The 24,665-nt window shown below is 67.5% G+C and overlaps 2 protein-coding genes across 2 annotated transcripts in view; one reads left to right on the top strand and one right to left on the bottom strand.

Annotated features, from left to right (window-relative positions):
* The window catches only part of IL31RA (interleukin 31 receptor A), a 29,300-nt gene extending 28,420 nt beyond the window's left edge, over positions 1-880 (top strand). The window contains exon 14 of the mRNA XM_036020030.1: positions 220-880. Coding sequence (XP_035875923.1) covers positions 220-871 — 652 coding nt within the window. The 3' untranslated portion in view covers positions 872-880. The remainder of the gene's footprint in view (positions 1-219) is intronic.
* Positions 881-15,352: 14,472 nt separating this feature from the next.
* The window catches only part of IL6ST (interleukin 6 signal transducer), a 33,034-nt gene continuing 23,721 nt past the window's right edge, over positions 15,353-24,665 (bottom strand). Inside the window, exons 8-16 of the mRNA XM_036020152.1 lie at positions 23,796-23,878; positions 22,984-23,194; positions 22,331-22,513; positions 21,559-21,660; positions 21,238-21,384; positions 20,399-20,539; positions 17,566-17,662; positions 16,986-17,067; positions 15,353-16,284 (exon numbers count right to left, since the gene is read on the bottom strand). Coding sequence (XP_035876045.1) covers positions 15,598-16,284; positions 16,986-17,067; positions 17,566-17,662; positions 20,399-20,539; positions 21,238-21,384; positions 21,559-21,660; positions 22,331-22,513; positions 22,984-23,194; positions 23,796-23,878 — 1,733 coding nt within the window. The 3' untranslated portion in view covers positions 15,353-15,597. The remainder of the gene's footprint in view (positions 16,285-16,985; positions 17,068-17,565; positions 17,663-20,398; positions 20,540-21,237; positions 21,385-21,558; positions 21,661-22,330; positions 22,514-22,983; positions 23,195-23,795; positions 23,879-24,665) is intronic.

The following is a 24,665-nucleotide window of genomic DNA, read 5'->3' as shown; positions in this document are numbered from 1 at the left end:
GGGGGCACAGGTGACACAGAAGACACCGTCCCTGGCACGGGCTGCCTGGGGCTCCTGGGAGGCTGGCGCGTCCCTGGGGCTGTGGCTGCGGTTTTCCCAGCTGTGAGGGCTCTGTGACACTCTGCTCCAGGCTGGGCTTTGTGGGCGTAGAGCTGAGGGCTGGGGGGCCTCAAGTCCCCTGGCGGCAGCCGCTGCCTGATGCACTGCGCCCTCCCTCAGACCCGGCCGCTCCTGCCGGCCTTCCCAGAGGGGCGCGTGGGGGGGCGGGGGCACCTCCCCTCTGGTCTCAGGGGGCCGGCGGGGGGCTGGTCGCAGGCGGGGCCTCGGTGCCCCAAGCCTATGGGCTTTCGGTTCCGTTGTGCATAGCCCCCACGAGCCTCCGGGCGCCCCTCTCTTTCAGACGAAGCTGCCGCAGAAGCCATGTGACGACTCCGTGACCGCGGACGACAGGGCTCTCAAGCCGCGCCCTGCCCCCAGTGACCTCATCGACAAGCTGGTGGTGAACTTCGGGAGCTTTCTGGAAGAGGTGTCCTCGGAGGAGTCCGGGAAGGGCCGGGAAAACCCTCTGGGAGGGGAAGACAACGAGTACGTGACCTGCCCCGCCAGGCCTCCCTGTCCCCCCGGAAGGGGTCCCGGGGAGCCCCCCACGGCGGCCGAGGCGGCACCCGCGAAGCCCCAGCCCGGGGGGTCCGGGCGGCAGGCGGGCGCCGGCCCCGGAGCCAGTGAGCCGCTGCTGCCCCCTGCGCAGGGCGCCGGGCCGGCCCGCGTGCCGGGGGAGGGGGCGCCAAACCCCTACCTGAAGAACTCCGTGACCACCAGAGAGTTCCTCCTGTCTGAGACGCTCCCGGACCACGGCCGGCGGGAAACCTAGGTGCCCCGGGGCTCGGGGCCTCTGCGTCTTCCCCAGCCGTCCTGCCCTGCCCAGCCCCCACCCCACCCATCACCGGCCGCGTCGGCCGGCCCCCGGATGGCCAGGCCGGCACCAGCAGGACCCACCCGCGCCTCGCCCAGGAGAAGCCGTCTGTGTCCTTGAGTGCAGCTGGTTCGCTCTCACAGAGGACGGCGGCCGGCAACTTGCAGGGACAGACCGGCCTTCCCAGGAGTTGGGTCAGGGTGGCCCCCTGGCTGGGCCTGCTCCTCACACAGAGCTCACGCATGGCCAGGGGGCAGCCTGGTGGGAGGGGGCGGGAGGGGGCGTCTCTCTCCCATCACCTGGGGCTCCCGGGGCTCCAGGCTCCCCCACACCCCACCCCCAACCTGATTAGCCCTGAAATCTCCTGGGTCTGTCCTTCCACGTGGGGGCGAGAAGCAGATCGGCCCTGTTGGTGGCCCAGGCCCCCGGTCCCCCTTGTTTAGCCTCGAGCACCCTGCACAGCGCCCCACCCTCCCCTGAGGGTTCTCACCCAGCACGCAACGTGGGGTCCCACAGTTCCGCCGCTCTCTGGGCCCCAGCCCGCCCCCCACTGCCCGGTGCTGCTCTTGCTGCCCTCCGTGTTGCACCCCCGTCTGGGGCAGAAGGACCACCCAACGCTCCAGTGGCTTTTGTCCTCGAACCTCCGCTGACTCAGGGCCCAGGGTGCCAACAACACCCCCTCCGGGGCCTCTGCCCGGAAGCGGCCGAGCGGCAGGGGCACGGAGGTGGGCACTGCAGCTGCCCTGCGGCTCCAGCCGTGACTCAGGAGCCTTCTCCCGTGCGGCCAGGACTCCTCCGGCCAGAGCCGGCCGAGGCGCAGGGAACCCGGCGTGTGCCAGACGGAAGGCGGGTGTGAGGAGTCGGCCACCGGCTCAGCTGTGCAGGACCTGGAGCTCACTCCCACCCCGAGGCCCTGACACGGAAGAACCTGCAGCCCGGGGCGTGGTTCCTGGCTGTTTGGGGCTCGGACCCTGTCCACCCCTGGACGGCCCCTGAGCTCAGAGGGTCGGTGGGCGGCAGTGTTCGCCCCAGGCTGGTGTCGGGAGCCTGCAGCCCCACCTGCCCTGCAGTGTCCCTGGTCACTTTCCTCCGCCAGTGGCTGCGTCCTGACGGGGTGCAGAAGCCAGCAGGGCCGCTGCCCCGAAGCTCTCTGCTCTCCTTCAGCCTCAGATGCGGGCAGCACGCCACCCCGCGCCCCCTTCTCCCCTGCTCACAGTGCAGCGACCGTCAGGGGTGGGGTGGGCGCTGCCTCGTGTCCGGGCGGCAGGAAGGGACCGCGCAGAGGGACACACGGCTGTGGGGGGCTTTCTGCCCTGACACCCACCGCCGCTGTGCGGTCGGGCACTTCTGGGAACCCCGTCCCCCAGGGCCCCTGAGGGGCCCTCCTCACCCCACATTCGGGTTGTGAACTTGCCGGAGGGGCAGCCTGCGCCTACGCGGTTCTCTCTTCCCCGTGACCCTCTGCCCGCCTCCGCTGGGGGACCTCCTCAGAGTGTGTAGCGGTGGGTGGGGACGGCTCACTGGGAGGGCGTCCCCTCCCCCACCATGTCCGACTGCCCCTGGAGGCGGCTCTGGAAGCTGGAGTCGGCTCTGGAAGCTGGAGTCTGACAGCCTGATGGTGGGGCCACCAGCAGGGGGCCCAGCTGCAGCTGCTAGTGGGCTTCAGAGCCCACGCGGCCCCCTCTGCTCTCCCTCCCGCCTCTGCTGACCCTGCCTCTCCGGCCCCCTCCCTGCTCCGCCCCCACTCCCTGCGCCGCCCCTATCATGCAGGCTGGCCTCTGCTGCCTCTTCCTTTTTCTGATTCCTTTTCCTCCCGTTCCCTTCCCCCCTTTCCCATCAGCTTCCTCTGACCATTGTCCACATTTGCTGCCTTTGCAGAGGCGGGGGCGGTAACCTGGGAGGCCTTGTCTTAGACGGGTGGTGGGGGGCTTCCCCCAGGGGCCAGCGTTTCCAACAGGACAAGGGGCAGTGTTCCCAGGGGCTCCAGAAACTTGCCAGAGGCCCCAGCTGCCTGCTCATGGCAGAGCCACAGGGCGCGGTGGCTGCCGGTGACCTTCCTGTCCCTGGCCCGGCGTCCTGGGCTGCCCCCGCGGCCAGGCAGGCTCCCTGCATGTCCCCTGAACGTTGGAGACACCGCGAGGCCACAGCAGGATCCCCCTGGTCTCAGTGAGGCCCCTGGAAGCTGACAGAACCCCATTTCCCGGGCTCCGGGGGCCACTGCGGTGGTGCCCAGTGACACCCCCTTCATCCAACAACACAGAAGCCAGGCTGGGGGGAACGGGGTGACAAAGAAGGGGGTCTGGCCTGGCCCAGCCCCCTCCCCAGTGGCTGCCACTCCCCGTGTGGGGAAAGCCCGCCCCCAGCCCAGAAGGGCCTCTGTCCCCACCCCCAGCCCTCACAGCTTCCCGTCCCCGCCACAGCTCAGGGGGGCGCTGGGGGGTCTCTTCTTGGCTTCTATCAGTGGTTCTCCATCGGCTGACTGCCCCCACCCCCGACATTTGGGGGTGCTGCTGCCACTCAGTGGGTCGCAGCCAGTCGTCAGCCTGGGGCGCCCAGACCAGCCCGACAATGAGGTGTCACCCTAGGGTCAGCCCCCAGCGCCCCGGGCCGGCTTCACGGGTGGCGGGTTGTGCGTACTGAGCGCCCTCCTCGCCCCAGGCAGCCACCAGGTTCGCGGGGTCCGCGGCTCCGGCACCTCCGGCCCTTTCCCGCCGCGAGTCGCCGTCCCTGCGGCCCGGGGTGTGGCCCCCTAGTGCGAGCCGTCGGCGCGGCTGCCCCGTGGTCCGCGCCGCTGGCGCCGCCTCCAGGCCGACCACCCCACCCGTGTTCGCTGTCCGCACGCCTGCCCCCGCCTTCCGGGGCCCAGAGCCGCCCCGGGCTTTGCCGTGGGAGGCGCAGCTGGGAGGGAGGCCCCGCAGCCCCGCCCCCGGAAGCAGGGCCGTGACGTCATCGGGTGGGCGGGGACAGCCTCAGAAGGCGCCCTTACCAGGCCTTTTGCGTCTGACCTTGCAAATAATAAAGCTGCAGCACCGCTTTCACGCCAGGCTGCACTGCCGGCTTACCGTTCCACCCGCGCAGGTGTTAGAACTCGGCTCAGAACGCAAAGTCCGGCGTCGTTAGAGGGCGGGGGTGTCCTGCTGCAGGTGCCCAGGAATCGGAGAGGGGACCTGCCCCCGTCCCCTGGGGACCCCGGGGGGCCCTGCAGCCCCCCTCTGTGCTCTTCCCCTCTCGTTCCCCACAGCAGCGTTTCCAAGGTCCTCCCACCCCCCAGGTTCCCTCCCAGCGTCCCCCTGCTGCTCCTGCAGATGGCCTGGCCCCCTCTTCACGGAGGATGCGCGCCCCCCCCTTGCTGGCCCACCCCCTTCCGGACGGACTTTGGGGATGGGCTCAGAGGTGGAGGTGGCCCAGCTCTTGTCCCCCATCCCCCACCCGTCTTGCACTTGTCCCTTCCCCCTTGGGACCCACTTGGGTCACTCCCCCCACAAGGAGAGGGGACAGAGGGTGCGCTGCGGTCCTCGCCGCCCCTCTCCCCCGGCTCCTCACTCCCCCCAGATCAGCCCCAGGTCGGAGGGGGGGCAGAGTGGGCCCCGTGTCTGTAGCAACTTCCCCAGGGAGAGAGCTGCGTGGCTGGAACTTTCCAGAGGGACAGAAGGCAAGCACTGCCGAGCAGACAACTGGGGACGGGGCGAGGACTGCGGGCTGGCCTCCTGCGCCCCCAAGTCTGTCTCCCGGGGCGGAGCTCAGCCGGGCCCCCAGGGGGAGAAGCCGGCTGCCCGCTGACTCTGTGCTGAGGCGGCCCTGTGGGTGTGTTCCAGCGTCCGGCCACGGCCGAGCCTTTTCCGCGGCCGGGGTCTGTGGGGCCAGGCAGCAGCCGGGCCCCGGGCAGGGGTCCAGGCATCCTCTCACCACTGGTGAAGCTGCCTCGGGGCCCTGGCCCCACTCGGGACCACGCCGGAGCGCAATGTTCCAGGCAGGGACAGGCCCTGCCCCGTGGGGCGCCCTGGGCCCACGGAGCCACCGGAGCACCGGCCTGGCAGGGCAGCTGGGGTGGGGGGCCAAGTGCCCGAGGACCCCTTCTTGGTCTGGGACCCCGCTGTCCACATGACGTCCGGACAGAGGCGGGCTCCGCTTCCTGGGCAGGCGACCCAGCCGGTGGACAGCTGGGCGGTCGGGGCCCACAGCGTGACACGTGCGCCCCTCAGGAAAAACCGCCGACCATGTCAGAGGCGGTTTCCTGCGAAAAAGGCTCTGCTCTGAGCCCGGGAAGCAGGCTGCAGGGTGGGGAAACTCCAGCCGCCTCCAGAATTAATCACAGATACTTCAATTGCTGAGCTGGGTGTTTTTTTTCCGTGAGTCAGCTGGTGGGTCCAGCCACTCCCAAGACACTCGGCCCGGCGGCCAGCCTGTTGTCCTCCAGGAAGAAATGTGAGTTCCAGGGAAGGCGCAGGCCGGCTGTGTGCCGACTTCCTGCTGACGAGAGGGCGGCCCCCAGTTCCGGGACGTCTCCCCGCCACCTTCCAGGAAGGGCCCGCACTCCGACCAAGGGGGGCGGGTGGGGGCCCACAGACATGCTTCCTGTCCCAGTCCTCACTGCTCTGTCCTCCCTGGAACCCAGCCCCTCGGTCCTACAAACGAAACAAACCATACCCTCCGAAAACCCCCCACACAGAAACTTCTCAGCAGAGCCACCCCTGAAGAGAACACAGTGAACCCCAAGTCCTGCTGTCCGGTGTCATCCTTGATCCCTCGGCCTCCCGGGCTGGACCCTGCCCTCCGCTGGGCGTCCCACCCAGACTCCCGGCCAGCACCTGCCTGGGAGCAGCCGTGGGGGGCACGAAGTGAGCAGGCAAGCCAGGAGGGCTCCTTGGAGGCGGAGGCCCCAGGTGGGAGGCCGGCCGGTGCCGGCAGAGAGGCCGACAGGGTCCAGCTGTGGGCCCGCGGCCCCTGCTCCTGTGGGGCCTGGCTGCTAAGCGCAAACTTTCTGAGTTCCGCAAAGTGGAGCCAGGTGAGCGAACCAGACCTTCCCGGGAAGCCTGCCTGACCTCACCTGGGTCCCTCCCCGCAGACCTGCCCCTTGCCCCAGGCCAGCCAGAGCTCTGCAGGCCCCTCTGTCCGTGGGGGAGGCCAGGCCGGATGAGGTTTCTCAGTCACAGCCCTTGGAGGGCAGCCGGCGAAGGGCAGGAGCCTGGGCTTTCGTGCCCTCCCCCCTGGGCGGCTGCTGAGGGCTTCCCCGGGCGTGTGACTCGCAGGCACCTTTGGCCGTGTGCCTGGAAGCCGAGGAGTCCGGCTGGGGGGGGAGGAGGTGGTGGGACGGGGCTCAGGACACGGGCGGGCGGGGATGCCCGCCCCACCCTGGGAGGGCTGCCAGATTCAGCTCCTGAACACGCAGCCTCATTTATTCAACTTGCACCCAGAGGTGGTCACCAACTGGTCCCCCTGGTGGCCCGGGGGGCCAGACCCCGGGTGAGGGTAGAGCTGGGGGCCAAGGGACCTGTTTGCAGGCCAGGTTCTCGCCTGTGTGCCTTCGGTCTGCGCCGGGCCCCGGCCTCCCCCGGCCTCCCCCGGCCTGGCTCTCCGCACCGCAGAGAGGGGGGCAGCGAGCTCCCCATTGCCCACGGCACTGCGGGCCGGCGGGGCGAAGTGATGGTTCAGGCCACGCGCAGAGCCGGCGCCGGGAATGACCAATCTGCTCGGAGGACTTGCAGGGCGTCTTGAGTGAGGGGTGGGCCCACCTCGGAGGAGACCGGCCGGCGAAGGAGAAGGGGGTTCCCTTGAGTGAGAAGCCGTCTTCCCGTGATGAGCAAGTTCAGGCTGAGATCGGCCTCTCACGGCGCTGGTCTGCCCAAATCATCTGTAACAGGGGACACCCTCCCCCGAAATGGGGGGGTTTGAGCTGCACACGTGTGACTAGAGGCTCGGCCCCTCTGCCAAATGCCGGTCGGAAGAGGGGCAAAGGGCCCCCACTGGCCCCTCCCCCTGGGTCGGAAGGCTGGACACGCCTGCTGGCCCTGGACACGCCCGGGACTCTGAGACAGGGCCTCTGGAACCGAGCGCACCAGAGAGCAGACAGGCAGTGGGGCTCTTCCCCTCCCTGGCGGGGGGTGTCAATGGTCAGCGGGCCGGCCAACGGTGGCCTGTGCAGGCCGCTGAGCGGAGGCCTGTGGCCCGGACTCTGAGAGATGCCTGGAGCTGGACGGTGACTGGAGACCAGCTCGGCCCCCTGGGCCGACACCGTTGGGCGGGAGGGGAGGCTCCCGGCGTGGCCCGGAGCTGAGCTGGCCGAGGGGGCAGGCGGGTTTCCTCCGGGCGTCTCACGGGGAACGGCTCCGAGGCAGAAACTCGCTGCTGTTTCCGAAGACCCCAGCGAGCAGCTGTGAGCAGAGGTGCGTTCTCCTGCCATTTTCGGTCCCGGGACCTGGGCGTGCGGTGGCTGTGATGACAGAGAGTTCGGCAGCTGTTTCTCATGTCACGCTGACTTTTCCTTGCCCCTTACTTCTGTTACCCAAATATTCCAGGCAGAAACTTGCTATTAAGTAAGACATATCTTTCTTTTCCACCAAACTCGGTCTTTGGAGATTTGCCTGGTAGGCAGTGAGCGGGAGGACCACCCCCCACTGCCGCCCCCACAGTCGTCGGGTTCGGTAACAACGTGGCGGGCAGGCGAGGCCGGGAGTGGGCGTACCCGGGGCGTGGACGTGAGGGGGAGCGATGCCGGGGGACGGGCCCTGGCAGAGCGGGGAGGGGGCAGACCAGGCTGACTGTGCAGGGGGCAGGTGTTGGCTATCGGTTGCCCCCAACCCTGGGGACACAGCATTTCGCTGTGGAGTGCCCTCCCTGTGGGTTGGACGTGGAGGCGGTGAGTGAGGTGCAGGGCTCAGAGACGGCAGGAGGTCAACTTCAGGTGTGACCAGCGCTTGTGCGGCCCAGGGGAAGGGTGGCGGGGGACGCAGTCTGCAGGCCCTGCAGTCGGGGGCTCAGGACTTGGGGCTGCCCGCCCCGGCCCCTCTCTCCCTGACTCCCTCGCTCACAGTTGCTCGGATCTTGGAGGAGGACCATGACGTCTCAGTAAGGAACTGCGAGAGATGCGCCCCGTCACTGTGGTTCTGGAGCCCTGGCCTCTGGACCGGCCACCCCCGGGGCCGCCCCCACCTCAGCCTCCGCCCCTCCCACATCCACCCCCCACGCCGGGTCATGGGCTGCAGATGGACCCTGTGTCGCCGGGTTCCGCACGGGCCCGGCCTCCCTGCTCGTCCCACACCTTCTCCCCGCCCGCCTGCACGAGCCCGTGGTGGTCACCCTGCACCGAGTGTACGCAGTGACCACGGCGGCCGGTCTGCGGGGGCCGAGCCAGCCCGGCGTCCCTGGAGTGAACCCCACTGGGCCGCGGGGCACGACCCTTCGGAGGGCTGTGGGCTGGGTGTGCTGATGCTGCGCTTCGTTGGGGATTTCTGCGTCTGTGTTCGTTGGGAATGTGGATCGGTAATTTTTTCCTTGGGGTGTCCTTGTCTGGCTTTTCTATCAGGGTGACAGTGGCCTCACAAAATACAGCTGGGGAGCCTTTCCTCCTCTTCGATTTCTTTGGGATAATTTCTTTGGAATTAACTCTTCGTTGACTGTTGAGTGGAGTTCCCCCAGGAAGCCCCGGGGCCTGGACCGCTGGGGGTTGGGAGGTTTTCTTTGTCGGCTTCCCTCTCCCCCTCAGGGGCACGAGTCACCATTCAGTCTCCGTTGGCTGTGCTTATAGGAACTGGCCCGTTCTTCCAGGCTGTCAATCTGGGGTGTATGACTGCGTTGCCATGGCTACAGATGAGCCGAGTAGAGGCCAGGGAAGTCCTGCCAGGCGTGTCCACGGCCAGGCCTTTCCCCGACGGCTCACCTTGCTTGTCTCGTTGCTGTATGTGTGTGTGTGGGGGGTGGGGGCTGTGTGACGGGTGGGGCAGGACCCAGCTCGCCCTGGGAGTCCGGGGCATGTCTGTGTCGGGGGCCCCGTTTCACTCCCTGTCGGTGGCGGCTGCCACAGCAGGGGCCCAGGTGAGGCCCGCAGCCCCCTGCGGTGTCCTCGGCAGGTGAGGCCGCTGGTGCTGGGGGGCAGGAAGGAAGGTGAAGGCGGGTGTGGACGGGGCAGGGGTACCGACTCACTGTCCGAAAAGAGGAAATGGGGCTCTTTCTCAGCTCTTTGCCTTTAGAGGTTGCCCGGGGACGCCCTTGTGAGGGCCCTTGTTGAGACACACCCTGGAACCCCCTCCCCCTGCTGGGCCCCCGCCCGCCCCAGCTGTGGGCACAGGGACGTGGCACCTGCATGTGCTGCCCGCCGGGACCCCTCCGCCTCCCCAGGGCCGGAACGTGCTGGTGCTAACCAGCGGGGACAGGGCCTGTGTCCTAGGACCACGGGGTCTCCGCTCAGACGTGCCCCGGCGTCAGAGGTGGGGGGGGGCCCTCCCTCTCCTGATGGGCCGCGTGGCCTCTGGTGTCTGGGGAGCTGACGGCCCCCTCGTGGTCTCCTGCGCCAGCCCCCCTGGGTCTTCACCAGCATCACAGGAGCTCTGCTTACCCGCCCCCGCGCCCCACGGTCTGGTTCATCGCTCACCCACGTGACAAACTCTTCTCAGAGTCGTCCCCCCCGCCCCGCCCCGCCCAGCTGCAGGACCCGCAAGTCTCCCGAACTCCCGAGAGGACAGGCATCCCACCCCCGCCCCCCAGCCACAGGCCACCCCCGCCACCAAGGGGGTGGAGCCGAGGGCCCCTGCTCACTGGCAGCGTCGTGCGCATACCCAGAGCGTCCTCCCCGGGTGTGCGGGGACCTGCGGGCCGGGGCAGGGAGCTGCTGTCCACCCGCCCACTCTGCTTCCTCCTCTTCCCCACGCGGGATGGGGGGTGAGGGCTGGGGGCGCTGACGGCATCGACCGCAACCCCCTGTGTCCTGGGAGCGGCAGAGGGCCGAGGCCTGCAGAGCGGCCCGCACGGAGCCGCCCTGTCCAGGGGTGGGGCTGCTGGGCTCTCCGAACCTGCTGCAGGGCGGACACGGATCCGTGCCGCCTCGGACTCGGCACAACCGGCTGCGACCGGATGTCCCGGCTGAACCCCCTCTGCGGGCCGGGGAGACTTGGAGAGGGCCAGGGGGCCCGGCAGGAGTGCGCCCGGGGCCCGGAGAGCCCAGCTTGCAGCGCGTGCTCCGTCCCTGCCGCTCAGGTCGTCCAGAGGTCGTCTGGAGGACCTTCCGGTTGAAACTGGGGGGTGGGGTGGGGTGGGGGAGGGGTGCTGTACCTCTGGGGCCGCCTGGAATGAGGCCCCAGGGGGAACTCGGGGCCTGGTGTGCGGGGCCGCACCTCTCTGACGCGCTCCCTCCAGGCCAAGCCCGAGTCTGCCCTCTGATTGCACCTTGGGGGGGTGGGGTGGGACAGCTCCCCGGCCGGCCCACTCGTGTTCCTCGTCCGCGGGACGCGGAGTGGAGAACGACGGTCTGGAAGAGTCCGCCCTGGCTGTAGTTTCGTTTGCGCGGCTGTGTTTGACCCACGGAGCACAGAGGCCGGTTTACAGGCGCCGACGCCACTGGGGCGGGCGAGGGGCCGGGGAGGCTCTCACGCGGGAGGGGGAGGGGCGGCCGCATTTCTGACCGCCGCGGCGCCGTGCAGGCCGGGCAAAACGGGGCCCGGGGCCGGCGCTGAAATGAAAGGCCCACGACACAGGCACAGCCTGTCCTGCCTGCTCGCCCGCCCGCCTCTCCCGACAGGCCTTCCCGGCACCCGGCAGGCCCAGCCCTCGGAGTGGGGTGCCTCCGGGAGCCTGCCCCGGGGGGGAGGTGGCGAGGTGGGGCTCAGCTCCCTCGGACAAACGGGCGCAGCCCCCCAGCTCCTGGGGGAGGGGACAGCAGGAGAGGGAGGGCCGCAGTCTGCTGCGGCGATGGGTTAGGGGTTTCCCAGCCGAGCAAGGGTCTTGGCCGGGAGGACGTGTCAGGAGAGGGAGTCGTGCAGAGAGAGGCTGGGAGGGTGGGAGAACCACAGCGTGTCCAGAAACCGGAGAGTGTGCACCTGCAGAGGAGGTGGCGTGAGGCGGGCGGACACGGCCCGACGGGGCCGACGGCCGGTGCGGGCGGTGTGGCCGGAGGAGCCGGGCTGCCCCGGCGGACCGCAGGACCCTGCGTGGCCACGGGAGCCTCTGTGCACGAGCCCCGAGGCGGTCAGGCTGCAGTGGACGCGTCAGTGACCCGCCCCGGGCAGGAGGGGGGGCTCTGTCCCCAGGTCCTGTCCCCGGTGCAGGGGCCAGACCCCACCACTAGGGGGCCCTCTCCTAGACTGCAGCTTCGTGGCCGTGCACTCTGCTCGGGAAGGGGGGACCCGTGACCCCCTTTCGGGCGCTGCTGGGTGTGGTTGGAGCGAGTCTGTGCACTGAGGCCGGGGGCGGCGGGGCTCGGCGCTGAGTGGCGGGCCTGAGCAAGGAGAGAAGCAGCAGCGAGGCTGGGGCCTCTGAAGGAGGCGGACGGAGGGGGCCCGAGGGCGGTGTGGGGGCAGGGGCGCGGGGGAGAGACACCCCGCCAGAGGCGGCCACGGGGCTCTGGGAGTCGCTCTCAGCTGACCGCCCAGGGGCTGGCTTCAGCGGCTGGGAGGCGGGCACGGGTGCGCCCTGGAGTCAGGGCCTGGAGCCCGCCTGCAGCCGACCACGGGGCCCCTCCGAGCCGGGTCTGCCAGCAGTGCTGGGGTCCCTCGGGAGGACCTCCAAGGACTCCCTGGTCGGAAGCCCACATCCCGCGGCTGGTCTGTGCCGTGCAGCCCCACACGGGGGCACGGGCGTGGGGTCCCCTGGTCGGCACAGCTGCTGCGATTCCGCCAGCGGGCTGGAGGCTGGGTCCCGAGGGTGCGTCTGTGTAAACCTGCAAACCCGGGAACGGGTCTCCGAGTCGGTCTGTGTGTCACGAGGCCAGGACAGCACAACGATCTCCCGGTCCTGCTCCCGCCCGCGGCTGCCCGCACCCCCCAAAATGCATCCTCCCGAAGCGTCCACTCCACACGGAGGCCCCGCCCCCACGGCAACGTCGTCGCCTCGCGACGTCGGCGGGGAGTGAGCGCGCACAGAAAGTTCCAGCAAGACTTTATTCCCCAGGTTTACTGAAAGGGCTACAGGTGGCGCGCGGGTACATTCACGGTGAGGTTTAGCGTCACGTCGACGTAGAAACAGCTGTGGTTACAGCGAGCACGTGCGGTCCGCTACACGGGCACGAGCGCGCACGACGCTCTCCAGACGCGCACGACGCTCTCCAGACGCGCATGACGCAGGGCGCAGGGGCAGGCGGCCGTGGGCGAGCACGGGGGAGGGCGGAGCCTGGGGGTGGGCGGAGCTGCGGCCGCAGCAGAGCGCGCCCTGGCCTCCACTGCCCACGCGCAAACGCACTGAGTCGGGAGCTGGCGAACGCCGGCCTCTGAAGACACCCTCCGCCTGTGGCCCGTCCCCACCCACACGGCCGCCTGCAGCAGCAGCACCGGGACGTGCGCCTGCGCTCCAGGCAGACTCCAGTGGGAGGGGCAGCCCCAGGCGCGTTTCCATCACGACCCAGCGACTGTGGAAGACACCTGGGTCTGGAGGACGCCCACGAGCCCTCACAGCCGGGAGCACACGGGGCTCGCCCAGCGCCGGGCCCACGCGCAGACCAGGGGCACAGCGGGGAAGGACGCGGACCCAGCAGGCTCCGCACCGGCTCCGACAGGCTCCGCGACCCACGCCTGACCTCCGCTTACAGGCAGGCCCCGAAGGAGCTGTGGTCGGTCGAGGACCGCCCAGGGACGGCCGGGCTGGCGGTCTGCCCGCTGCCGCCGCCTCCTCTCCAGCCCGCGGAGACGGCCGCTGCCGGGCTGAGCCAAGTACCTGGCCGCCGTGTGGTTTCACGTTCTCTTGATTCACGGAAACGTGCAAAAAATCTCTACAACTAGTCTCACCTGGGCGGCAGGATCTACCGTGACCGGCAGCGAACAGCCACCCCAGCAACTTCCAGCGGCCCAACCGCACGTCTCAGGCCGTTTGCCGCTTTGCCAGGCGAGGCATCTCACCGCTGCCCGGGCAGGAGCGCGCGGGCGGTTCCGGGGTCTGTCCTGAAACCCGGACGCGGGGGGAGAGCGACGTGCCGTGTCTGCAGACGGAGGCGCAGACGGACAGACACACCTGGTGCTACTGCGTGTCGCTCCCTTACTCGGTCCCTGCGGCACCCCCCCCCCCCCCACATGCTGGGGTTTCCTCGACATCCACGCGAGACGACCTTCAACCAGCCGAACGGTGCAATTGCTGAAGGCCCGGGAGGCAGCGAGCCTTTTTAGCAACAGTTCAAGTTCAGGTAAGCTTGTTTGACTAACACCCGGGCAGCTTACGCCAGACGACGGGGTGTTCCAGGGCGCGCTAGTGCACGGCTGCTCTACCTCTGTGCGTGGGGAGACAAGCGAGTCTCTCCAAGGCTGGCTGATTGCTGTTCACGAAGCCGTTTTACACGGTCCACTGAGAGTGCGGCCTTTGTAGGCAGGCCCTCCCCTGCACAAGGAGCCGCCGGGGGCGGGGGGTTGCCATGACGTCAGGCAGATGCAGGGACAGGCAGGTGGCGCACAGCCGAGAGCACAGGACCCACTGGTCGGCCGGGCCGTGTCTCAGGACGGGCTCGCGGAAGCGTTCCAGGCTGTCACGGGTGTGACGTGTTTTCCAGCGGTGAGTCAGACCCCGCCCTGAAGCGGGGCGAGGGGGACCCCGAGGACACGGGAGCCGACCGCCGCATCGCGGCGACCCCACAGGCCGGTCCCCGTGCCAGCTCTCCGAGGGGCCGCCGCGTGGGCAGCGGGGACCAGTTCTGTCCACCGGGGGGGGGTGCTTTCCGAGGCTCTGGCCTCACCTGGAACTCGGTTCCAGCACCGAGGACCGAACGGCGGGCGGCACGCCCACCAGCTTCCTGTGCGCGGACTGAAGGTCACGCAGACCGGGCTGTCTCTCCGCCCGCCTCCAGCGCAGCCAGTGCGCCCCAAACCCGGTCGCGCCACGGCGAGGTCACCGGGCACTCACAGCACTTCCGTCTACTCCCTCTCGGGGGCGCCGGCGTCCACTCCCCGCTGGACTCCGCACGGGGCCGCGCAGCTGCCGTCTGCAGGATGCGCTTCCCCAGAGGAGTCTGCGCCCGTGGCCTCCGGGCTCCAGTGACCGCCCCCCCCCCCCCCCCCCCGCATCCCCGCCCGAGGCCACGCTCCGCCACTGCCCCTCCACGGCAGGCTCCCACCAGAATGTTCTGTCCCCCAGCGCCGCTGCTGGTCCTGAGGACGGTCACACTAGACTTACTCCGACACGGAGACCACTTATCCGGGAAACGGAGACTGACAGACACAGGTTGGGGGGGGGGGGGGGACACGACCGCTCGCTCACAGGGCAAACCGGTCCTGCTGTGTCCCAGCCTCCTCGCCCACGGCCGGTCCGCCGCTCGGTCCCCTCCCAGTGGTCAGAGGGGAGCAGCCGCCCTGCCTTGCTGAGCCCACCGGAGGGAGAGCTCCGGGAGAGGGCCGCTCGGGGCTCTGTGTCGGCTGCGACGGCGCACCAGCCTTCCGTGGCCTCTTCTCCTCCCGAACCCCCCAGATTGGTTCCAGGGCGCCTGGCCCCACAACCCAGAGGGCAGAACAACAGAACGTCTTTTCCACCGAGGCCTGGCGTCTCGCCCCACCCCTCAGGGCAGGATGTGGGGGCGGGGGCAGGTGCAGGGCGTCCTGGGCCCCCACGCCTACCTCACATCCACCCACCTCAGCCCCTCAGCCCCTCAGGTCGTGACCCTGACGTTCAGGACCCAAGGTCAGCACCTGCATTGCGGGGCTGGTCTGTCTTGGTGAGCTCGGCCCCCCCAGCCCTCTCAGTGTGCTCTGAACACCCACTAGAAACAAAGAGAATTTCAATCCTGGCCTACTGAAAAATAAAAACAAAGTGTATTAAGTTGAGATACATTTGAAGTTGACGACATTGTATAAAGTGCTTCATCAACCAAACTGAAACCTTAACAGGAAGGGGCAACAGTGTTTACACAGAAAAACGTCGTAAGCCTTTATAATCGGCGGGGACTCCTAAATGCTCCAAACGGGTTGCGGGAGGTGCTCCCAGCTCCCTCCTGCGCAGGCTGCTGAGCTGTGAGAGGCATCTTCAAAGAGGCTGTTAACGGTGAAAGCGGCTTTTTGAAAACTCAGGTTACTGATGATATCCTACCAGGAAGTTCACATCGAGGTCTGCCCAGGTCGAACGCCAGGCCCCTTGTGCTCCGGGAGCCGGCAGCCCCATCGTCCTCGGCTGAGGTGGGCCACCCCTGCCCGCCCGCTCTCGCCCTCCCCCTCCTCCCTCCAAGACACTCGGTCGCTGGCCATCTCTCGGCCACCGTGCAGAGTGCGTCGCTGCTCAGTGCCGAGGCAGCTGCCCCTGGCCCCACGCGAAGTGCCCTCTTGGGTCCTGAGGCTGGCCTGCCCCTCCTCAGTGCAGACGCCCCGACGTGGCCCAGCCCCCTAAAGCCGCTCGGGGCGGTCAGTCTCTGTAGTGTGTGACGCCGGGTCCGGCGCTCCGGGAGGGGACAGCGTGGGGAGGCCAGGCCGTCGTCCCCGTCCTCCGGGGCAAAGGCTCGTGCCAGTGCGTGCCCACCGCTGCCTCCGGGACCCGGACGCGAGCTCCCAGCCCGGGGCCCAGCGGCCCGGCTCTCACTGGGGCATGTAGCCGCCGCGCCTCACCGTCTGCGGCAAGTAGCTCTTCGGCAGCCCCTCGTCGAGCTCGGCCTCCACCCCCACCGCCTCCAGTCCCCCGATGGGCCCCTCAAGGCCGGGGCCCAGAGCCCCCGCCGCCAGCGCCTCCGGGAAGGCTTTCCCCAGCCCGCAGGCGGGGGGCTGAGCGGCAGGGTCCGGGAGGAAGTCCTCCTCTCGGACGGGGGACCCTGGCCCGCACCCCGAGAGCCGCGGGCCGCCGCTCTGCTGGAAGGGCGGCTGTCCGGGCGGCAGCCCATCGAGCGCGTCGGACAGCGGCAGCTCCTCCGGCCGCTCCTCGGAGTCGAGCAGCGGCTGCGTGGACTCAGAGCGGGAGAAGGCCTGGGCCGGGGGCGCCTGGTGCCGGTAGCCGCCGTGCACCACGGTGGAGTACTGCACGGCGCTGGCCGTGCTGCGTGCCGACTCGCTGTCCTCGCTGCTGCAGATGCTGGGCCGGGAGGAGGACAGGCAGGAGGAGCCGCCGATGCCGCTGCTGTGGCCCTCGGTGCTGGCCTTGTCCTTGCGGAACAGGTCTAGGGACTTGAGGTCCTCCGGGAGCGGCTTCCGGTCGCCGGCCTCGATCTCCACGATGCTCACGTCGGTGACGCTGCTGTCCGAGCACATCTGCTCCTTGGAGCTGAAGTTGTGCTGGGGGGGGGGGGGGGGGGGCAGGGAGAAGACGGTCACCTCACCCTGCAGCTCCCAGCACGCGCTCCGTGCCGCCACATTCTGTGTCCCCCCGCCCATGCAGACAGGCAGTGCCCCCGGCAGCGCCCCCAGGGTCCCACTGAGAGAGGCTGCAGGTGTGCAAAGAGCCCTTCGCATTTCAGGCCCAGACTGGGGGGCCCACGGTTTTTAACTGGATAGAAGAACTGAAAAACGTTAATGACGACCAAACCCAAGCGACTCAAGTTGCATTGACTATAAATGGGGACGCCACACTTCAACCCGCTAGTACAAAATTCACGAGTTAAAAGGCGAAGCACACCCCTGGGGAGGGTCAGAGGCCGGAGCGCAGTCCCCGGATGGACGGCGTCTGGCCACCCCGCCCCGCTCAGTGTGGGAGGCCGAGGGCCCGTCACACCGGGTCACGCAGAGCAGCGCCGGTGACTTTAAGTCCCCGAGCTGTAACGCCAGGACAGCGACCCCTGACGTCACGAATGCCAGAGTGCGCTCCACTGACGATGACACAGAACGTGCAGGGACCGCTTTAAACTTTGGTGAAAGTCCTCACTTGCACACAGTTTTGCTTCTGCTCTCCGATTCGGGCCGGGCCTCTCGGGCCAAACTCTGCCAGTGCCCCCCCACGTGCCTGCGCCCCACGCCCCGGTCTGAAATACCCCTCTTACCCTCGGCGGCGTGTGAGGGGACCACTGGGCAATGTGGCTCTTCGAAGGGTCGGGGACGTTCGGCCAGATGTGCTTCTTGATCCTGTGGGGGGGGGGGGAGGGGGTGTCTGTGGAGCCCGCCCACCAGGCCGCCCGCACCCCGAGCCGGGGCCCGCCCACACCCCGAGCCAGGGCCCACACGAAGGACCTCCTTGGAGGAAACACCGTTGCCAGTGCCCGCGGCTCCCACTCCCAGCCGCCACGGAGAACTGCCGACACCACTAACGCCGGTGGTCGGCGTCCTCTGAGAAAGACCTCGACCGAGCCCCGAGCGGAACCGCCCGGAAGCTGAACCGAACGGAAACGCTCGCAGCAGCGCCACGCCTGCGGACCCCCGAGGGAGCCCCCTTGCCCCCCGGACCCCTCAACAGAGGAGCGGACAGGTGGACTGTGAGGGGTCTGCACTGCCATGGACGGACCTCAGAAACACGCTGAGCGGGGCCATCGGGCATGACACCGGGTCCCGGAAGTGACCACGGCGCAGGGGCGGGGGCGGGGTGGGGGGTGGGGGCTGCTGCCCACGGGGTGGGGGGGTACTCACAGGTCCCGCTTGTTGAAGCAGAAGAGGACTCCCAGCAGCGTCACCAGCAGGAAGGCCAGGCAGACGGGCACCACGATGGCCTCGATCTCGCCCTGGGCTGAGGGGGGAGAGGCGGGGGTGAGGGGGGAGGGCTGTGCCCACGATCCCGGGCGGCGCGGCGCAGACCGGAGACGAGGCCCGGCACCGCCTCACCGAGGGCTCGGAGACCGCCGGCGGTCTCTCCGTAGCCGCGCGGTGTCTGTAAGGCAGGGCGCGCTGGTCTCACAGACGCGGCGCTGCCTCACCCTCTCTTGGCCACAGCGCGGACGGGGCTCCCGTGTGCGCTGCTGGGAGACCCCGGAGTTCACGGCGGGGCCGGGGCGGCGGCCTGGGGGCAGCCCCCGGCATCCTGGACACGGCCGCGCTGCGGGGAAGGGTGGAAGGCCCACCCTAACTTTCTACAGCCTTTTCGACCTAGAGGTGGTTTCCTCCCCGCTCCCCACCCCGCCCCCGGCAACTGCCGGGACGGTCTCGGCCCCTGAGCGTCTGTTTCCGTTCTGCCCGTGCGTTTACTTCTCTGTCATTCGACTGCTGGTGGGTGTGTACTGGCTGCCATTGCATCGTTCATGGTTGTGATCTTCTTTTTCTTAGATAAGTCCCTTTAACATTTCACATAACAATGGCTTGGTGATGAGGAACTCCTTTAGCTTGACCTTGTCTGGGAAGCACTGTATCTGTCCTTCCATTCTAAATGAGAGCTTTGCTGGGTGGAGCAATCTCGGCTGTAGGTCCTTGTCGTTCATGACTTTGGATACTTCCTTCCAGCGCCTTCCGGCCCCTTCTGGCCTGCAGAGTTTCTGCTGAGAAAGCAGCTGACAGTCTGATGGGAACTCCCCCGCAGGTAACTGCTTTTTCTCCTGCTGTTTGTAGATACTATCTTAAAACTTCTGCATTTTACTTACGACGTGTCTTGGTGTGGGTCTCTCTGGGTTCCTCTCGTCTGGGGCTCTGAGCCTCCTGGACGTGTGTGTCTGCTTCCGTCACCAGGTTAGGCAAGTTTCCCATCATTATTTCTTCAAACAGGTCTCCAGTTTCTTGCTCTCTCTCCTCCTGCCACCCCCGTGACGCGATGTTGCTACGTTGGAAGTTGTCCCAGAGACTCCTTCCACTCCCGCTGTTTTGGGTGACTTTCTGTCTCGCTGTCCTGATTGGGCGTTCCTTGCTCCTTCGTGTCCCGAAGGACTCCCAGCCCGATGTGCTCCCCTGCTGCTGCTGCTGTGGGTTGCTCCTCCCTTCGGCAGTGGGTCCTCCCTTTCTGGCTGGACCTGCTCTGCGGTTCCCGAGCTCCTTTCCACGTCCGAGTTCACCGAGCGTCCGTGTAACCAGCGGTTTGCGCTCTGTCTGCATCCACGGGGTCGCTGGTCTCTGCTCCGTTTAGCTGTTGCTCTGGACTTCGGATCCGCGCTTGCATGTGGGCCCTGTCTTTGTCTCCCCATTGTGGCGGCTGGTTTCTAGGTCCTGGGTGGAAACTCAGCGTCTCCCAGGCTTGGTAACGTGGCCTAGTGCGGGAGGGGTCCGGCGGGGTCCGGTAGTAGCACAGCCTCTCCTGTCACCCAAGCTGGGAACCTGAGGTGCACCCTTCGTGTGGGCCACGTCACCCTCCCGTTGTAAGAGCCGTGACTGCTGTCCACACATCCAAGGTCAGCCACCTTGTACTCTGTCCCGGGTCACACAGGGCGAGCCACAGGGCCATCTGCGGACGGCTGCTGCCTGTGTGGGGCTCGGAGGTGGCCAGGCGAGGCCCCGCTGTGAACCGGCTGCCGCTGGTGCCGGGCCGGGGCCACTCAGCGGGAGTCACAGGCTCACTGAGGCCAGATGCTGCCCATTTGGGAAGTGGGGGCTAAGACAGGCCATTCCCCTGGAAAAGCCACTGGAAACAGCCTGGGTGGGCCTGCGAGCTCACCAGGGCGGGGGGCGGGGGGGGACGGGCAGTGAGCAGGTTGGTGGAGCCTCAGGTACGGCGCCTGCCTGCCAGCTCTGTGGCTCTGCAGGGGGAGGGCCCGTCACAGGAACGGTGGCCTCGGCCAGCCCTGCCGTCTGGGAGAAGGCTGCCCCCACCCCAGCGCTCGCCCTGCGGCTGGGCAGTTCAGTCCCTCCCTGCACGTCCCTGGAGCCCTTCAGTGCCCCTCAGTCCGCTGCCCCAGGGCCAGAGCCCGGAGACCATGAGTCCGAGGGCATCTGCGTGCGGGCCCTTCAAGAGGAACTGCCTGGGGCTCTGGAAGCTTCTGTCTTCCTCAGCCTGAATCCCCATTCAGAAGTTGTGGGGACCTGTCTTCCTGGCACTGGAACCCTGAGCCAGGACCCCTCGCTCCGGGGGGGGGGGGGGCTTCTGACGCTGAGGTGTCCTGCCGACTGACATCCGGCCCTCGTGGGCGTGGTCCAGCCGGTCCCCTACCTCTGCCCCTCCCACCAGCCCCATGTGGCTGCCGTGCACCCCTGGCTGCAGGCTGAGGCAGGCGTGCGCTGATGGGACACCTGAGAGGTGTCTGTGAGCGACAGAGGGGCCAGGCGGGGCGGGGCAGGAAGAACCAGAGCGGGGTGTGGGGGGGGGCAGACGCACGCGCCCCGTGTGCTCACTGGGGCCCGGCGAGCTCGCTCGGGAGCCGTCACTCAGCGGAACGACAGAGGTGAGGGGAGCGCTTCCTGCAGAGACACGGCTGAAGCCAGGAGACGGGGAACAATGCCAACGTCCTGGCGTCCCGCACGCCGGGACCGGGAGCCCGAGGAGGCAGCACCCTCGCCACACCGCGGCGCACAGGTGTTACAGGGAGACGGGAGACTGGCGCCCGCTCACCGAACTTGGGCGTGGTGAAGGTGAACTCCGGCCCGTCCTTGCCGCCCTCGTCCGTGTACGCCGCCATGCGCACCATGTACAGCGTGTCGCTGGTCAGCGAGGACAGCGTGTAGTCCGTGTGCGAGGGGTCCACGTGCACGGCTGGAAGAGAGCACACCCGCGTCACTTGGCGCTTCCCGGCCGCCTCTGCCCGCACGCGACACCGTCAGACCGTCAGAGAGCGGTCGGAGCGCACTTCGCCGGAAAGGGAGTCTTGTCACCGACACAAAACCGTGACAACCACCGTAAGGTGCATCTGCAGGTGTGTCTTTTCTGAGGGCAATGTGCCATGCTAAGACAGCTAGTGTAAGGAGGAGAGCCCTAAACTAGCATTCAAAAGCCTAAGAAAAAACTGTTCCAGCGGGTGCGGCTCAGTGGATTCTGCACCGGCCTACGAACCCAAGGGTCACCGGTTCGATTCCCAGTCAGGGCACGTGCCTGGGTTTCGGCCCAGGTAGCCAGTAGGGGGCATGTGAGAGGCAACCACACACTGATGTTTCACTCTCTCTCTTTTTCCCTCCCTTCCCCCTCTCTCAGAATAAATAAACCCTTTAGAAGAAAAAATAACCCGACTCTCAACAGCTGACAGAGCGGCATCACCAACCTCACTCCCCACACCGGTTCTGTAGAAGGTCGTTACCGGCCTCACTCCCCACACCGGTCCTGTAGAAGGTCGTTACCGGCCTCACTCCCCACACCGGTCCTGTAGAAGGTCGTTACCGGCCTCACTCCCCACACCGGTCCTGTAGAAGGTCGTTACCGGCCTCACTCCCCACACCGATCTGGTAGAAGGTCATTACCGGTCTCGTTGCCCGCGCTGGTTTTGTAGAAGATGGTGTAGTTCCGGATGAACCCGTTCTGAACGTCCACGGGCAGCCGGTCCCACTCCAAGACGGCTTCGTTCTTCCCCACTTTTTTCGTCCGGACGGTGGGCCCTTTGGAAGGTGCTGGAACAGAACAGAGGAGATTCGCTGACAGGAAGTCATCAGAGGTCAGTAAAACTGGTCACAGAGTTTTTATCTGAAACAATGGGATGCGGCCCGAGTTCCAAGGGACCCCAGGTCTCTGTGGACACAGAGCAACGCCCCGCCCCCCGCCGGGGCCAGCGGGCCTGGACTCACGGGCTTGCTTGAGGTACGCCTGCGTGGTCTGGGGGAGCCCCGGCCCGTCCACGTACACGGGGGTGACGGTGATCAGGTAGCACTTGCTCTCCTCCAGGGTCCCTGTGGGGAGAGAAGCAGGGTCAGCGCCGTTTTCCCTGGGACAGAAGTGCCCGGTTCCGTTACTGTACGTTCCAGTTTCACGGCCCCGAACTTCCTCCTAAACCCGCCCCCTTCTAACCTGCTAGCGCAGCGCGGCCTTTGTGCGCTGGGTGCAGGCCGACCCGAGTGACACTGCTCTGGGGGAGGAGGCGCTCTGGCTCCAGCCCCGAGTGTGAAGACGTGCACAGCGGCCACGCGGGCCCCGCCCGCATCTCGACAAGGCGCTCCTCAAGGCACAGGGAGGCCCGTGCAGGAGCTCTGCGGTGCCGCCGCCTCCCGCCCTGCACACGCGTGTGTGCTTGAGGACACGCTCGAGGAACCTGAGTCCCAGCTCTGCTCCCCCGACCCGGCTGCTGGGGGAGGGGGCAGAGCCCTTGCTCGCTGCCGGGTCAGAGGCTACCCCAGGCGCAGAGGGCCAGCGAGCGGCAGAGGTGAGGTCCCCGTGCCTGCCCCCCACGGGGCAGTTCTGGGGCCATTATTCGTCTGACGACCCGAACGACACGGAGGCCCAGGAAGGCGACCGCACTGCCTGGCTGTCCGCAGACACACCCCGCGGTGCAGAGAGGGCAGGGCGTCCGGTCGGTCAGACGTCTACCCGGCCACCGGGACGACCGCGCTCGCGGGGACGCACCTGTCAGGAAGGTGCAGTGCACGGTGCCGGCTTCTTGCTGCCAGTCGGGCACGCAGGGCGCCCTGTCCGACAGCACGCACCACTCCAGGATGTAGCTGGTGACGGGCTGGCCGGGGGCCGTCCACTCCACCCACAGCATGTCGTCCTTGGGGAAGGCTTTCAGGTCCCTCACGGGGCGCGTGGCTGTGAAACAAGGAGAGCACCAGTGTGACAGATGACAGAGAGACCCGGGAAACGCTGCTCTGAGGCCCGACACTCGTCTCCCCGACTGCGTGACCTGTCCTGCCAGCGGCGTCCGATGGTGACGGCCAGTCGTCGGACAGGGCCCCCCACTACAGTTTACGTGCAGCCGACGTGTTGGAGACGTGAGCGCTTGCCCTCCCAACACTGGTGTTCTGTGGGTGCGAGTGACAGCTTTTCCCCTTCGAAAGCCACAGACACACGATACAGGTGAGCCAGAGGCCCCAGCGCTTCACAGCAACATCCACAACACTGGCCAGGCACGCAGTCAGAAGCTGCCCACACGACTGTGGCGCTGGCAGGAAGGTGCCGGGGCCGCGTGACAACGGCGCGCACGCCCTGCGGACACCGGGGGACGGCACGTGACCTCGCCCGCGTGGGCGGGGCCTGGCACTGCCCCCCCAGGCACAAACCTTGGAAGTCGCAGGCAGGGATGGTGAGGGTGGCCGCGTCGGACCGGCCCACCCCGTTCCTGGCGGTCAGCGTGGCTCGGTAGCGGTCGCCGGTGAGGTTCAGCGTCAGCCTCGTGTCGTTCACCGTGTAGTTCTGCACGGCGGCCTTCCCTCTCCAGAGAGTCACCTCGTAGTCCAAGATTCTCCCGTTGGCCTCGAAAGGAGGCAGCGTCTGTAGCGGAACACTTCACGTTAGAATGTACTCCATCCGTCGGGACGCAAGCTCATCTTCTCCTTGCTCACGAACAGTGCCACCGGGCCGCACGCTCACCGGAAGGTGCTGGCCGCCCCACCCTGGACTCGCAGGTGCAGCGGGGCGGGCGCCGGAGGGGAGGGGAGGGGGCGGAAGGAGCGTCGCCCGGGGACAGTGTGGGCCTCGGGGCTCCACTCGCCCCCGTGTCTAGTGGGACCCCCCCCCCATGAATACCCAGGGCCTGATCAGCGATTCTGCGTTCCCCGGCACCGAGACATGCTGGGGCCGCCCTAACCTCCGCCCGTCGCTCCATGGCCCTCGGGCACGTGCAACAGAGGACCAGGTCTCTGTCCGCAGAGTGGGCCGCCACACCCACGCGGCACTGCCTGCGGTCCGTGAGCCCGGCTCCGTCCGTGTGGGGCACACGGAACTTCGAGTGGCTGCACTCCCGTTACCGCGTGCCCCGCTGCCATCGGGGTGAGTAGAAGCTTCAGCTGGAAGACCCCACTCACGCTGCCACGTACAGCGTGTTCGCTCGCACAGGAGACGGGAGAGGACAGAGACCAGAGGGGTTTCTCACCTTCCACAGGAGGCGCACGGACCTGGAGCCGTGGGCCAGGGGCTGCTCCGTCTTGTACCAGAAACTGGGCGCCTTGGATGGCCCTAAAGAAATGACACGCACTTCTCACCAGTCCTTATCGTGACAGAGAAACAAAGTCCTGGGGGCTGCTCTCGTGCCCAACCGCCCGGAGTCTCTCCCTTCACAGGTGCATGTTCCCGTCCCCGCAGGTGGTGCCGGGCCTGCCTCCCGTCAGGGGCCAGCCCGACGGTGCACGTCACACCGACACCCTCTTACGGTCTTACACGGGGCAGCGGCAGGTGCTCCCAAGCAGCGACCAAAGAGGCATCCCTACTGTAATGCTGAAAACGGAACTGAACACTCCTGCTTAACACCGGCGTGCGGCCCCTGCGCGTGTAAATGCGAGAACACCCAACACGTGAGAGTGGGTGGGTGAGGGCAGCACAGGCGCCCGCCCGACCGCAGGACGGTGCGGCGTACCAGGACGTGACCCAGACGACGTCACAAGGTCAATCACCACCCGCGTGAGAACAGCACTTTGCAGGACGAAGTATCGAACGCTAGCAACTAGGTGTTAAAAATTACTGCAGGACTCCCTGGTCTTAAAAACTCTTTATGAATGTAATTGCAAAACACGGTGTTCAAAAGGATTTAAGAAGGACCAGAATGAGGTCTCAGCAGGCGTGTGGCTCCCGAGAGGCAATTACGGCCGACGGGCTCAGAAAAGACAGACAGACAGACAGACCAGGAGGCCGGGACAGGGCTGCCTGCACGGCGGGTTCGGACAGGTGCGTGTGTAAGTACAGAAACACACAAGCAGCCTTCCGGCCAAGATGGAGGCGTAGTCGGACACACTGGGCCTCCTCGCAC

This window comes from Phyllostomus discolor, chromosome 3, assembly GCF_004126475.2.
Source record: "Phyllostomus discolor isolate MPI-MPIP mPhyDis1 chromosome 3, mPhyDis1.pri.v3, whole genome shotgun sequence".
NCBI classification, from domain to species: Eukaryota; Metazoa; Chordata; class Mammalia; order Chiroptera; family Phyllostomidae; genus Phyllostomus; species Phyllostomus discolor.
Note: the sequence above shows the minus strand (reverse complement) of the source record. Positions and strands in the feature narration are given on the sequence as shown.